Raw genomic sequence first — 11859 nt, 5'->3', positions numbered from 1 at the left:
ATCGGCTGGGCCCACAGACACTCAGCCAGTTTACCCACAGCACCACGCCCAAAGCCCTAATTTTTGGAGAAGAAAAAAAAAAAAAAAAGGGAGGGGGAAAAGACCACAAAGCTTATATGTATTTTACTTTGCTGGGGGCTAGTCATGAGCCAGTTGCTCTGAACTCAGTCACCATCTGTCTTTGGGGTACCTGGAAAGAGAAAACAACAGCAATGTCAAAATTCCTGTGCTGTGAGACAGTGCGAGTGCTGGCATCTCCCCAGGTCACACAGGTTTCCAGGCCAAGAGTATCTGCCATGATACGAGCGCGTGGGCCTGACTGGAAAATACCCTGCATTTACCGGCAGCCCTTAGACATGGTTGTAATGTCTTTTGAAGAGAGGCTTGGCAGGGAAAATTCGCTTCCCATCCAGCCCCTAATGCTGGCTCTAGGCGTGGGAGCCTCCAGAGCCACCCTGGGCTTGCTTGCAGCCGGCTACGCGATGCGCTGCGAGGTACAGGGCAGACAGGCTGCCCGCAGCCTGGGTAGAGCTCCAAGGGGTATAAGGAGCCGGGGCCGTCCTGGGCTGCCGGCCTCGATGGGCAGCCGAGTGCCTGCTAGGCTGGAACGGGGATGAGAGGGAAGGGAAAGGCTTTACCATGAAAGTCGAGGTGAGCAGGGTGCAACGAGAATAGCGAGATGCTTGTGTGGCTGGAGATCCTCTGCAAGGCTCAGGCAACAGCGCTGACACTCTGCGAAAGCTCGCCTTGCAGCAAAGCCAGCCAGAAGCTGCCCCTGAAGTAAAGTAAATGAAAGTCGGGATTTAGTGCGAAACTGCAAACATTGTGGAAAAGCCCCCAAACCCAGCTGTGTTTGCAAATTCAGCTGTGTAAAGTCTCACGTTCCCATGGGCTGCAGCAGGGGAAAATTCCCTCTAAGTGTCTGCGGCCGCCCCGCGGCTGCTGGTGCCTGCAAAGGGGGATGCCACAGCATTGGCAGAGCGCGGGGGCTTAGCGAGGGGCATCGCTGCAAGGGGCAGCACCGGAGGGGAAGTAAGAAGGTGGAGTGGACCAGTTGAAGGGTGGAGGAGAAGGGTGAAAGAGAAAAGAAAGGCGAGAAGGATATGAAGGGAACAGATGGAGTGATTTCTGCCACCATTCGTGAGCGACGCCAGGCAGGGCTTTTGTGGGTTAGTATCAATCGGGGCATGCAGGGTCTACACCCCTGCTGAAACGAGGGCACAAGCTCCATGTAGAGCCCTGGTAGCGAGGAACTCACGAAGTTGATGAGACAGGGCGTGCCAAAAGGATTATTTTTCCCAGTTTGCAGCCAGAGAACTGGGAAAGCGTGGCAAGACTAAACAACTGACTCAAGGTCACGGAGCAAACCTCTGGCAGAGGGGAGCAGAAGCCCAGCCCAGCTGGTAGCTTATGGAGCTCAGCCCTCGCGTGCCTTGGGGCTGCCTTGGCTGACAGACTGCCACTGCAAGGCACAGAGCGCGTGTGAGCTGCCAGACGGGACAAAATGCTCCAGCATTTGATACAGACATAAGTAAGAGGTCATGGTCTCCTCTGGGTACTCAAGGGCACTTTGCTTGCCACGTCTGAACATGGACAACTTGTTTCTTGTATCGCATAGGAGGGAGGAAAACCATTCTTTGGTTCTTGCCAGCTGGTAAAGGCTTCAAGAAGAAAATGTTCTGCACAGACTTAACCACTTTTTTCCGCCCTGTTGCCAGGACCACAGCACATTGCTTCTCCCAAGGTTTTCTTCAGTTCATCTCTCCCACCCTCCAACAAAACACCTCATCCAACTTCTGCTTGCCATGTGCTTTTCGTCCCGCAGGTGTATGAGCTGGATGGCACCCGGCACAACAAATCATGGTCTGTGGCAACCTATCGGGAAGTGACCAGGCAGTTTGTGAAGGAACACCCTGACTTTCTTGGAGCCAAGATTATATTTACAGCACACAGGTAGAGGCTGAGTGGGGCTAAGAGCAGCTGTGCTTGGCTAGATGTGCTACAGCAGAGGTGGCGGTGGGGAGAGAGGGGTCCAGGCCAGGAGAAGAGATGCTGAGGGCTGGGCTGAAGTTCCACAGTTGGTTAGCAATGCCTGCATGTGTCGTCAGACCTGGGGTGTTGACTCCTGAAGCATTCCCTGGCACATGTGAAAGGCTGAGGATGAGAAATCATCTATATAAGTCTGCGTACGTGCGAAGCGACCAGGCTTAGCTCATGGTGTGCGCTGGAGAGACAAGCGTCTGTGAGCCCAGGGTGCGGGAATGAGCAAGGGGAGGGCTGCTTGCGTGCATGCGTGTCCAAGCCCTGTGTGCTGTCTCACCGAGCCTGGACATACTCCTCCTCTCTGCAGAAGCTGAAGCAGTGACAGCAGTGCCCGAGTATGGGCACTCGGTATTGCAAAGGTCCTTGTGGGACCCTGCAAACGCCGTTCTCCCGACAGCCTTTGTACGGTATGTTCGTGCTGCTGTTCACAGTCGGGCACAAGGCTGTTCTCCAAGTCAGCCAGATGCCACGAAGTCATGTGAGGTGATCCTGAGTAAATATAACAGACCTCTCAGCAGCACTTACTCCGGCTCGGCACGATGCTGTTTCCAGTTCAGAGCCGGCTTGCCTCTGGCCAGCTTGGGTATGGAGAGAGTCTGCTTGCAAAATGCACTGTGATGTTTAGGTCCGATAGGGCTGGAACAAATCTAAATTTAAAACTTTCTTGAAATGCAGCTACTGTCCCACCTCCCAGCAAAACGGTCAAGAGGAAAAAAAAAATTAAAATTACACATTTTCTCTCCTTACTGTTGTGTTCCCTGCTTGGTAGATGGGAAAGCCAGTGAGTCTTAGACAAGCGTGCCTCAACTCAAGTGACAGCAAGGTCTAGCCAGGCATTTCCTGGTCATTCAGGGGTTTACTTTCATAATATCAATTTTCTGCTGCTGTTACTCTGGAGACCTGAAGCTGGTTGTCAGATTCAGGAGCTACTTACATTTTGGAAATTCCCCTGGGGGCCCCATTTCACAACTCAAACCCGAAGGCGGCAGGCCCGGTGGGAGTGAGCCTCTGCACTGCTTTCTCTCTCTTGCTCTTTAGGATGCTGAACGTTTCCCAGATTAAAGAAGCCGTAGTCACTGCCATGGCACTCAGAGCCCGCTTCCCAGACACTCTGGCAGGCTTCGACCTGGTAACCGTATTTCTTCTGTGATTTTGAGTTAACCCCTACAGGTGCAATAGAACTACATGTATAATATGACATATGTTTTATACCAGAGCCCGATCCTCTGCTGCTGTACTGAAATCAGTGTAAGTGAATTGCAAATCCTCCAGCTAAGGATTTTGCTGAGGGTAATTGACAAAATCGCCTGAAAGAATCAGCTCCCTACCCCACAGCATTGCATTTTCAATACAGTTGGAACCTCAGTGATACATAACTGTAAGTCCCATCATCTTCCAGAGCATGTTCAAAAATACCTTTCCTCTTCCCCCCAGGTTGGTGATGAGGATGAAGGTCACTCTTTATGGGACCTGAAGGATGCCCTGACCATCCCGTATTCCCTGGGGGTCAACTTGCCGTACTTTTTCCATGCTGGGGAGACTGGTAAGCATGAGGGCTCAAGACCTGTTATTGCTTGCAGAGGCAAAAGGTGAAGTCTTGCAAAGCACAAAAAAGTAAGACTGGCTGTATCAAGATGATGGGACGTGTGTGTATGCATGCATGTGTGTCATCGGTTTTCCCTATGCTTCTCCCGTTATCACCTTGTTGCTGTAGCATCCCTACATGGCACCTTCCCTATCTGCTCCCCGCTCTTGACTGTAGGCATCATGTTGCTCAGTGTCTTTGCCCTGTTTGTAACACGGAGTCACGCTGCAAGAGTTATTGCTGGTAGCCATTTCCTCCTCGGAGCAGCACTCACCTCCCATCCACAGCGGTAGCAGAATCCCTCAACCATTGTTTTACATTTTAAGGTGAAGGAATGTCTGAGCCAGCCTCAAGTCTTAACCGAATACACTCATCAAAGGAACTGGTCATTGCCCATTGTTCCTGGGGATATGTATTATTATTGGCAATATATTCTTCAGTCCGTATGGGTGGGATTTATCCTAACCATGCATGACAGTTGATTCTAACTTGTGTGTTATGCTTATTGCATGTTAACATCTATAGAGAAGATGTCTACATCTGAACTAGTTACCCTAGGCTCACTTTATAGCCATAGACAGTAACAGGCACTTCTAAGGAGTGATACATCTCATCCTAATGCACAGTCTATTCCCCAGAAATTATTACTCCTCTCCCTTGACTATGAACAGAGACCAGCATAATTAGTTTAGCTGCAAGAGCAATACCATGGACATTGAAAGCCAGATGAGATGAGTGGGTATCTCTATGCTGGGCGATGTCCTGGGCAGATTTGGATCCCTGTTTCACTGAAAATGCAAAGTGGAAACTCAGAGCATGAGCAACCCTCTCACCTTGCAACTGAAACATTTATTATCAAAACCATCTAGCAGTTTGCGAAGATATATTTCCTCACAGCACTGCAGTGATTCTTACCTGTCTCTGCTCAGACTGGCAGGGCACCTCTGTAGACAATAATGTGCTGGATGCATTGCTACTGAATACCAGCCGGATTGGCCACGGACTTGCCCTCATTAAACACCCAGTAGCCAAAAATTTGTCTCTGAAGAGGGATATTCCTGTAGAAGTCTGTCCCATCTCCAACCAGGTATGTTGATAAGAGCTTAGGTCTTGGGGCTGGGACACTGGAATGGGATTTACCATGGCAGCTGGGAGCAGCGGGGAGCTGGGGTCAGCTACATGTTTTGTTGTACACAGGCTGGCTCAGTTTCCTTTGCACCACATTACACTGCAGTTTGCTACATAGACACACGCTGTTTATGTATAAGGCTTACAATGCCAGTCAGCTCAAAAACATTTAAATTCCTACCCAGAGGAACCTGGGAAGGCAGTCCTCCCTGGAGGAGATGAGGCCCAGAGCCAGGGAGGTGCCTAAAGAGATAGAAAATACTTCAAAGCCAGGAGGGCCAGAGGCTGAGAAGCTGGGATAACAACCGTGAGTCCTTTTGGTTTTGTAGAATTCATAACCAGGGGGAACTCTTTTGCAACACATTAGCGTGGTGCGCATTGTCCCCTGGGTGCAGCAGAAAGGATGCTCTCCGGTAGAGATGTACCGGTGTGAGCCTTGAAGGAGAGAACCCTCATACCAGTTCCAGATGCCCTTAGCTAAATGTCATGGCAAATATGTAACTAAAAGACTGTTCCTGAAATGGTCACAGCTGAATTGTTAGAAATAAGCAGAAGTTTTTCACCCCACTGGCCTTGATTTAGGTGATTAATTTAAGAAACCAATCTCCTTTTATAGTCAGTGGAGACAAGTAGGCTCCTTCTGCAGCAGTTCAGAGCAGAACTCCTAACATGCTCTGAACAGCCCTCTGGAGGCTTTTCCTCCCTGATGACTACCTGCTGACACAGGCAGCTATAGCAGGCATGTGGTGTGACGGGTGCCATACTGCAAACACGGCTACAGCAATAACCCAACGTCATGTTGTCTCCCACCCTTCCCCACCGAGGTCCTGCTGTTGGTAGCTGACTTGCGGACCCACCCCGCAGCTGACCTCATGGCTGAAGGGCACCCTATTGTGATCAGCCCCGATGACCCACCTATCTTTGGGGCAAAGGGTGTCTCCTATGACTTCTACGAGGTGTTCATGGGCATTGGAGGGATGAATGCCGACCTGAGGACCTTAAAACAACTTGCACTCAACTCCATAAAGTAAGTTCCTCACCTGTCTCGTCTAGCCACAGTGATGCTAAGGGGACCATTATCTTGCTCCCTGGAAACCCTCTGTATTTAGGTTTTGGCCGCAGAGTCTCCTTTGCCGCATGAACTGGGCTTCTGTTAATCCGAAGTCTCCTCTGTGTGTCTCCCCTGAGGGTGGGACACAGCAACCCCGGAGGCTTCTCTTCCCGTGCCCTTGAGTGCTGCCTTCTAGCTCAGTGTCTTAGTTTATTCCTCTTTTTCCATCCTTTGCGAACTTGCTTCCAGCACCTCATTCTGGGTATGGGAGAAATGTTATTTGTATCACTTGTCTATTTCTGCTGAAGTCTGACTTGCTGTGGTGTTTGCCACGGCCCACTGGGGAAACACAGGAAAACAATCTACCAGCATGTAGTTTGGGTATGTTTAACCACTATTTCTGTTTATCTGGACAGCTCTGAATGTCCCAAAATAGTTTGGATATGGTGCCCAGGGTCTTTCTGTACATTCCTAGACTCTTGTCTGTTTGCCAAATCCCATGCCAATCCTCATGCTAATCCCAAGTCCCCGCATGGCCAGGGAAAAAACAAATAGTTTTATTTCCCACCAATTTGGACCAAGCCCAGGGGACATCTGAAAGCGACAGAAGCATTGTCTCTTCTGTGCTAGTCACTAGGTGCAACCCAGCGAGTCTCCAGCTTATGCGGACTGAGCTGTTTGTCCTCATGGTACAGGACTCAGTAGCTGTTCATATGGCCATGATACTTCTTGTCCCAGCGTAAGCCCAGCCGGCACGAGCTCAAGACTCTTTACACGTTGTAGGCTTGTCCTGCAAGGGTTAATCTGTTGCTGCTTCTTGCCTTTTCATTTTGGCCACTGAGCTTGAAATAGCTGCCCCCATGTCTCCTGTCTGATACTGACTTTTCCCCTCCTCACAGATACAGTGCCATGCTACCGGATGAGAAATCCAAGGCCAAAGAGGTCTGGCAGAAAAAATGGGACCAATTTGTGGCTGACCTCTCTGATAGCTTTTTGAGGGAGCTTTAGAGGGGAGAAGACTCACCTCAGAAGGCATTTGGCAAGCCAGAGCAAGCCAGGCTTATTGCTAAGAGGGAGACTGCTTCTTCCATGTGACCTGAGCAGATGAATGAACCTCAAATTCTCACCTGGCAATGGGCGATTCTGGTAAACTAGGCTTGATGGGCTTAACGCTAAGAATGAGCTGCGCTATCCTGTGAAAGTCATGGACTGGAGGTAAAACGGAGCGGTGAGCCTTTATTGCAGCCACAAAAGAACACCCCCTCAAAATAGTCGAAACAATTAAAAACTGTTGATGACCAAATCCTGACATCCTTATTCAGGAAAAAACATGCTTTCTAATTAGAGTTAGCAGGAGATTGCCAACATGAGGATCTCTGAATTTCGCCTTATCGTTACAAAATGCAGACCTTGTCCGGAAACAGCTAAGACAAACATCCAACCATTTGGGCCACTGACCTTCAGGAGAGCAAGGACTGAAAATGACTCTTGTTATGTTTAACCCTGGGCCTGCTGCCAAAATAGCACCGCTGGGTCGAAGAACCAGTCATAGGTCTGATGTCTGCTATTTCAGGACCTACCATGGCTGGAAATGAGCTGATGGAACTTGCTCCCAGAACATTTAAGCCTGGTTGCACAGTGATCATAAAGCCAAAAAGAGGTACCTCACTTGCCAACAGGTTTTTTTCCCGCAAAATCTCTTCCTGTCCTCTGGTCACAGGGAAGCTAAACCACTTTTCATCTGAGAAAAACACACCCTGATCTAGCTTAATTAAAACTGTCCCCCTGCACTGGGGGGGGGGGCTTAATACAAGCCTCCTCATTTGTAGGAAGCGCCTTTCGATTTCGGGGGGTTCCACTACCAGCCTAACTCAGGGTGCAAATGCAGCCTTACTCAGCCTGTCAGACAGATTTTCACCTCGGTGGAGAACTACTGTCACACTGTGAATGTCTGATATGTTCACTTGGACCTTTCTAGTAGGACTTTCCAGTTCTTTGGCAAAAGGTATTGCATCAACTACACAGTAAATAGTGTTTGAACAAGCTGATTCCCTTGCTTAACAACATCAAAAATATCAGGAGAAGAACTAGCTGCAGGGAGATTGAAAAAAAGAAATCTCAATCAGGATGCTAAAGAAATTCAGCAAAATCCTTTGCCACACGTACCCCAAGCACACAGGATCAACCAGCACCTCTCCCTGACTTCAGCACAACTATGCTGGTTTGCATCAGCCAAGGGAGAATTTACAAAAGTTACTGCTGAAAGATGTCTCCTTCCTCAGAGCCTCAGACTTGCGAGGGCTGTTGTTTCCTGATCTGACCAGCTCGGGCAAATTGGCTCTTTTTATGTTTTCTGCTAATTGTCCCAAGCTGCCTGGCTGTAGTGTTTATTTCCACTGACCTTGGTTAAAACACCTTAGCAGGAGGCAAATAGACTTAATACAGAAGTGGATCAAGCTGCTCAGCCCATGTTAAATTGCCCACATTTCACAGGCTGCAAGTTCAGCTCTAGTTATGCCAGGGGAAAATAAACAAACAAACAAACAGACAAACCTATGTTACAAGCCCCACAACAACAAAAAAACCCCACAAATAAACCCACAACAAACCAAAGGGGTCTACATTGCAAAAGCCAGCAACACAAACCGCAAAAAAAGTGAGAACCCAGCCGCACACCTCACTAACCGAGTGGGTTCACACCTCACACCCTGGCCCTTTTCAGCCAGAGCTGCCTCTGCTCCAGCTCTCTCTGCCCACACGCCCCAGACCTTCCTCTGAAGCACCAGCAGCTGCTGGCCTTTACTGGCCCTCGATGCAGACTTGGTCCTGGGATGAGCTTTCTACTGGAGGAGGAGCCAGGGTAAGAGCCACCTTTCCTCCTCCTCCATGGATGTTGCATACAGAGCTCGGTCTAAAGTCCCCAAGATAGGCTTTGATCACGGTCAGATTATAAATGCTGATTTGCAAAATGCCTTATTTGTAACGCTGCTGAGGAAAACCGCTGCAAACGGGTGGAATGGCTGCGAACCAGTGACACAAAGCCATGTCCCCCTGAGCCCCCTGATCTTTCAGCTTTGCTATATGTGGATGGAGGAAGCTCTTTTATTTGCTGTAAGTTAAGTGAGCCTCTTTGCTGCCAAGGTGAAGCTAATCATTACAGAGCCAGTGTAGGAGGAGCTGAGCTCCTCAACACAGTTTGACCCATGTCCCTTCCTCTTCTGCCACAGTAGGAAGGTTTCAGCTCTTCATGCACATGGTCTCTTGAGGGCTTGAACTACCAATGGCCTTTTGATTACCTGTCATCCTCCCTCCTCATTACCCACATTAGCAGCAGGGCTAGATCTTCTCTGCCAAACACTTGCTGGGACCAGTTTACCTGTTGTGTCCAGTTCGTTCTTGCCTTCCTATGAAAAGCCTGTTGTGCACTGGGCCATTTACCTACTTTGCATCAGGAACAGTGATGTGATGTGGCCCAGCGTCTGGAGCCACCAGTGAGCGATGCTGCTGGGGATTACAGCACAGAAATCACTGGGGGTTTAAAATTGTACAGGGCTGAGGTGATCTTCAGATGAAGCCCTCAGAAAGGTGAAACTTAACCTTACAGGGCTACGTTTGCATTTGTGACTAGCCTAGTGACTCCACTTCTGCTGAAGGTATCCATCTAATGGTAGGTCAGAGAGCAGAAACTTTCCCATCCTGATCACGTATGTTTAAACGCAAACCTGAACTGCATGGAGATGCCTGATTCCATTGATGCAGCCTTCCCTGGATCCCTGCTTGAACAGAGCATTGCCATGTGTGGTGACTGCAGCTTCCCAAGAGTCCTCTGGCAGTAGATGGGCTTTAACCATTTTTAGAGCCTTAGAGTCAGATGGGAAGAGGGCCAGCTCCACCTCTCTAACTCCAGGTGTGCAAAGGCAGAGGGATTTAGGCTGAATCACAGCCATTAAAAAAAGATCGGTCCATTCAGATATCCCCAAAGCTTCGGGTAAATTTGGCTGTGGGGCTTCACTGAGACTCAGCTGTTAGCATTCGCAGCAACATTACAAGGATTTTGCGGCCAGTCCGTTCCCTTACCCTCAGCACCGTGGCTCCCTGCTCACATTTGTTGGCAAACACATTGCATCTAACGCTTCCTTGCCTGCCTCTTTCACAACATAGTATATATTTAAATTTGTAAACCTGTTTTAATTGTGGAGGGTTTCCTCCTTTTTTTTCTCTTAAAAAGAACTGGGGACACCTGTGTTTCGTGTGAGGTTTTAATCTGGAATGCCCAGTGGAAGGGGGGGGGATGTTTCACATCACCCAACCTGGAGTATGATTATGGGAGGGGGTCCGAAATGTCTTTACAGCGTGGTGCAAAGGGCAATTTGATCCAAGGGGCTAACACGCTGTGGAGTCAAGCCCGAGCCACCTGGCAGAGACATGACACAGGTCCCCCAGCCCCCCATTCCCCAAACCACTTGGTAGCTTCATCCAGCTCTGGGCCAGGTTTTCATAGAGAGACCACCCGACGGATGTAATTTGCTTGTGCTACCTCTCCTACCAGCTGGAGAACCCGATGGCCTGAGATGGAAGTATTTGCACGAGCAGGCCTGTAGGCAGCCACAAGGGTGGTGGGAGGCTGAGCAGGGCAGAAAGTGCCCTCCTTTGGTCTCCATCCATACTCAGGAGCAAAGAAGGAGAGCAGAAGATCCATAGAAGTTTCTGTGCTGCCTACTTCAAGTGGCTATAGGAATACAGCAAGCCTCATGCCTGTTATGTCCCCCATCGGTCTCTCCCTGTGGCCTCTTCAGGTCCAATTTATTTAAATGGGAGGCGGATGGAGCTTTGTTCACAGCACACCATGTCACAAGTCTAGCAGTGTTTTGTTGCAGAGCAGTTTAGACCGCCTTTGGGGCACTTTAGCAGATGAAATGTTTGCCTCCTGGTCACTCACCAGCAGGAAATGGCTGATCCAGCACTCGTCATTGCTGTCAAAAATCATGCCAATAAAAACAGAGGAGTAAAGTAGCTGGTTGAAAATAGAGACAGGCCCAAGTGAGCAGCTGGATCTATATGTCATGTAAGCCTCCATCACTGCAGTGGGACTATGCAGATGCCAGATGCTAAGGAAGGCCCTCTGGCCATAAAACACAAGGCTATAGAGGTGTTTTGCACCAGCTCCTGATGCTCATACCACTTCAGCTTTTTCTTCTATAGGTCTCTGAATTAGTCTCTTCACAGGTAGCAGAAAGACATTTCTTTGGCCAGAAACTTGTAGCTCTAATTGGCTCAGTACTTAATTCCTTTCTTTCCAGGCTTGCAGCAGCTGCAATCATGGCAGGTCTATCAAGTGTTTTCTGTCCGCTGAGGGACAGGCAGATGAAGGCTTTGGCTCTCAGTTCTTCTGGCTTGTCATTTTTATCAGGCTGTGTCCTCCCCCTTGGTCATTACAGGATAAGAAAGGCATTTTACTGTATTTTCTCAACCTTTAGCTTGTCCATCATTCCATGAGCAGGCTGCAGCAGAGAAAGAGAAGAGATAAACTAAGGGAGGGGGGGAGGGTTGGTTCAGGCCATTAGAGCCGCTGTGGTAAGAAAAGAGACCGAAGGTAGGGCTGCAGTTGAGGGGGATGTTAGAAGGTCAGGAAGGGGGGTGATGACAGGGCTGGGAGTCCAGGGAAAACAGAGCTGCAAAGTTTACATAGGAACCCGCGGGAGAAGGCTGTGGGCAACAGCCTGTTTTGCTTGTCTTTAAAGGCAGCTATGAAAGGGGGTGGGGGAAACATCAAAGTACAGTGTAGACAGGGGAAGAAGAGGGAATCTCCTGTGAGCTGGTGTGAGAAGGGCAGACAGACCATCTCTGGGGGTATTAGGGGATACAGCTGTTGCCAGATGTGCCTGCAGAAGAAATCATAAGGTCCATCCATGTATAACATGTAAATGGGAAGCTCCTAGTAGAGTCATGGGTAAGTCTCAGCTCTTGAAGGGAAAATTACCTGATCAGGCACTTAGCACAGGGATGAGCAGGCTAAAGTTGGCCTGCTGGGAGGTGCTGGGAGGATGGGGGT

At 49.3% G+C, this 11859-nt stretch overlaps 1 protein-coding gene across 1 annotated transcript in view; it reads left to right on the top strand.

The window, feature by feature from the left end:
* CECR1 (cat eye syndrome chromosome region, candidate 1) overlaps positions 1–7110 on the top strand; it is a 19149-nt gene extending 12039 nt beyond the window's left edge. Inside the window, exons 4-9 of the mRNA XM_009879633.1 lie at positions 1826–1953; positions 3082–3172; positions 3478–3586; positions 4558–4715; positions 5581–5783; positions 6707–7110. Coding sequence (XP_009877935.1) covers positions 1826–1953; positions 3082–3172; positions 3478–3586; positions 4558–4715; positions 5581–5783; positions 6707–6815 — 798 coding nt within the window. The 3' untranslated portion in view covers positions 6816–7110. The remainder of the gene's footprint in view (positions 1–1825; positions 1954–3081; positions 3173–3477; positions 3587–4557; positions 4716–5580; positions 5784–6706) is intronic.
* Positions 7111–11859: the final 4749 nt, after the last annotated feature.

Source organism: Charadrius vociferus, unplaced genomic scaffold (genome assembly GCF_000708025.1).
Source record: "Charadrius vociferus isolate BGI_N301 unplaced genomic scaffold, ASM70802v2 scaffold90, whole genome shotgun sequence".
NCBI lineage: Eukaryota > Metazoa > Chordata > Aves > Charadriiformes > Charadriidae > Charadrius > Charadrius vociferus.
Note: the sequence above shows the minus strand (reverse complement) of the source record. Positions and strands in the feature narration are given on the sequence as shown.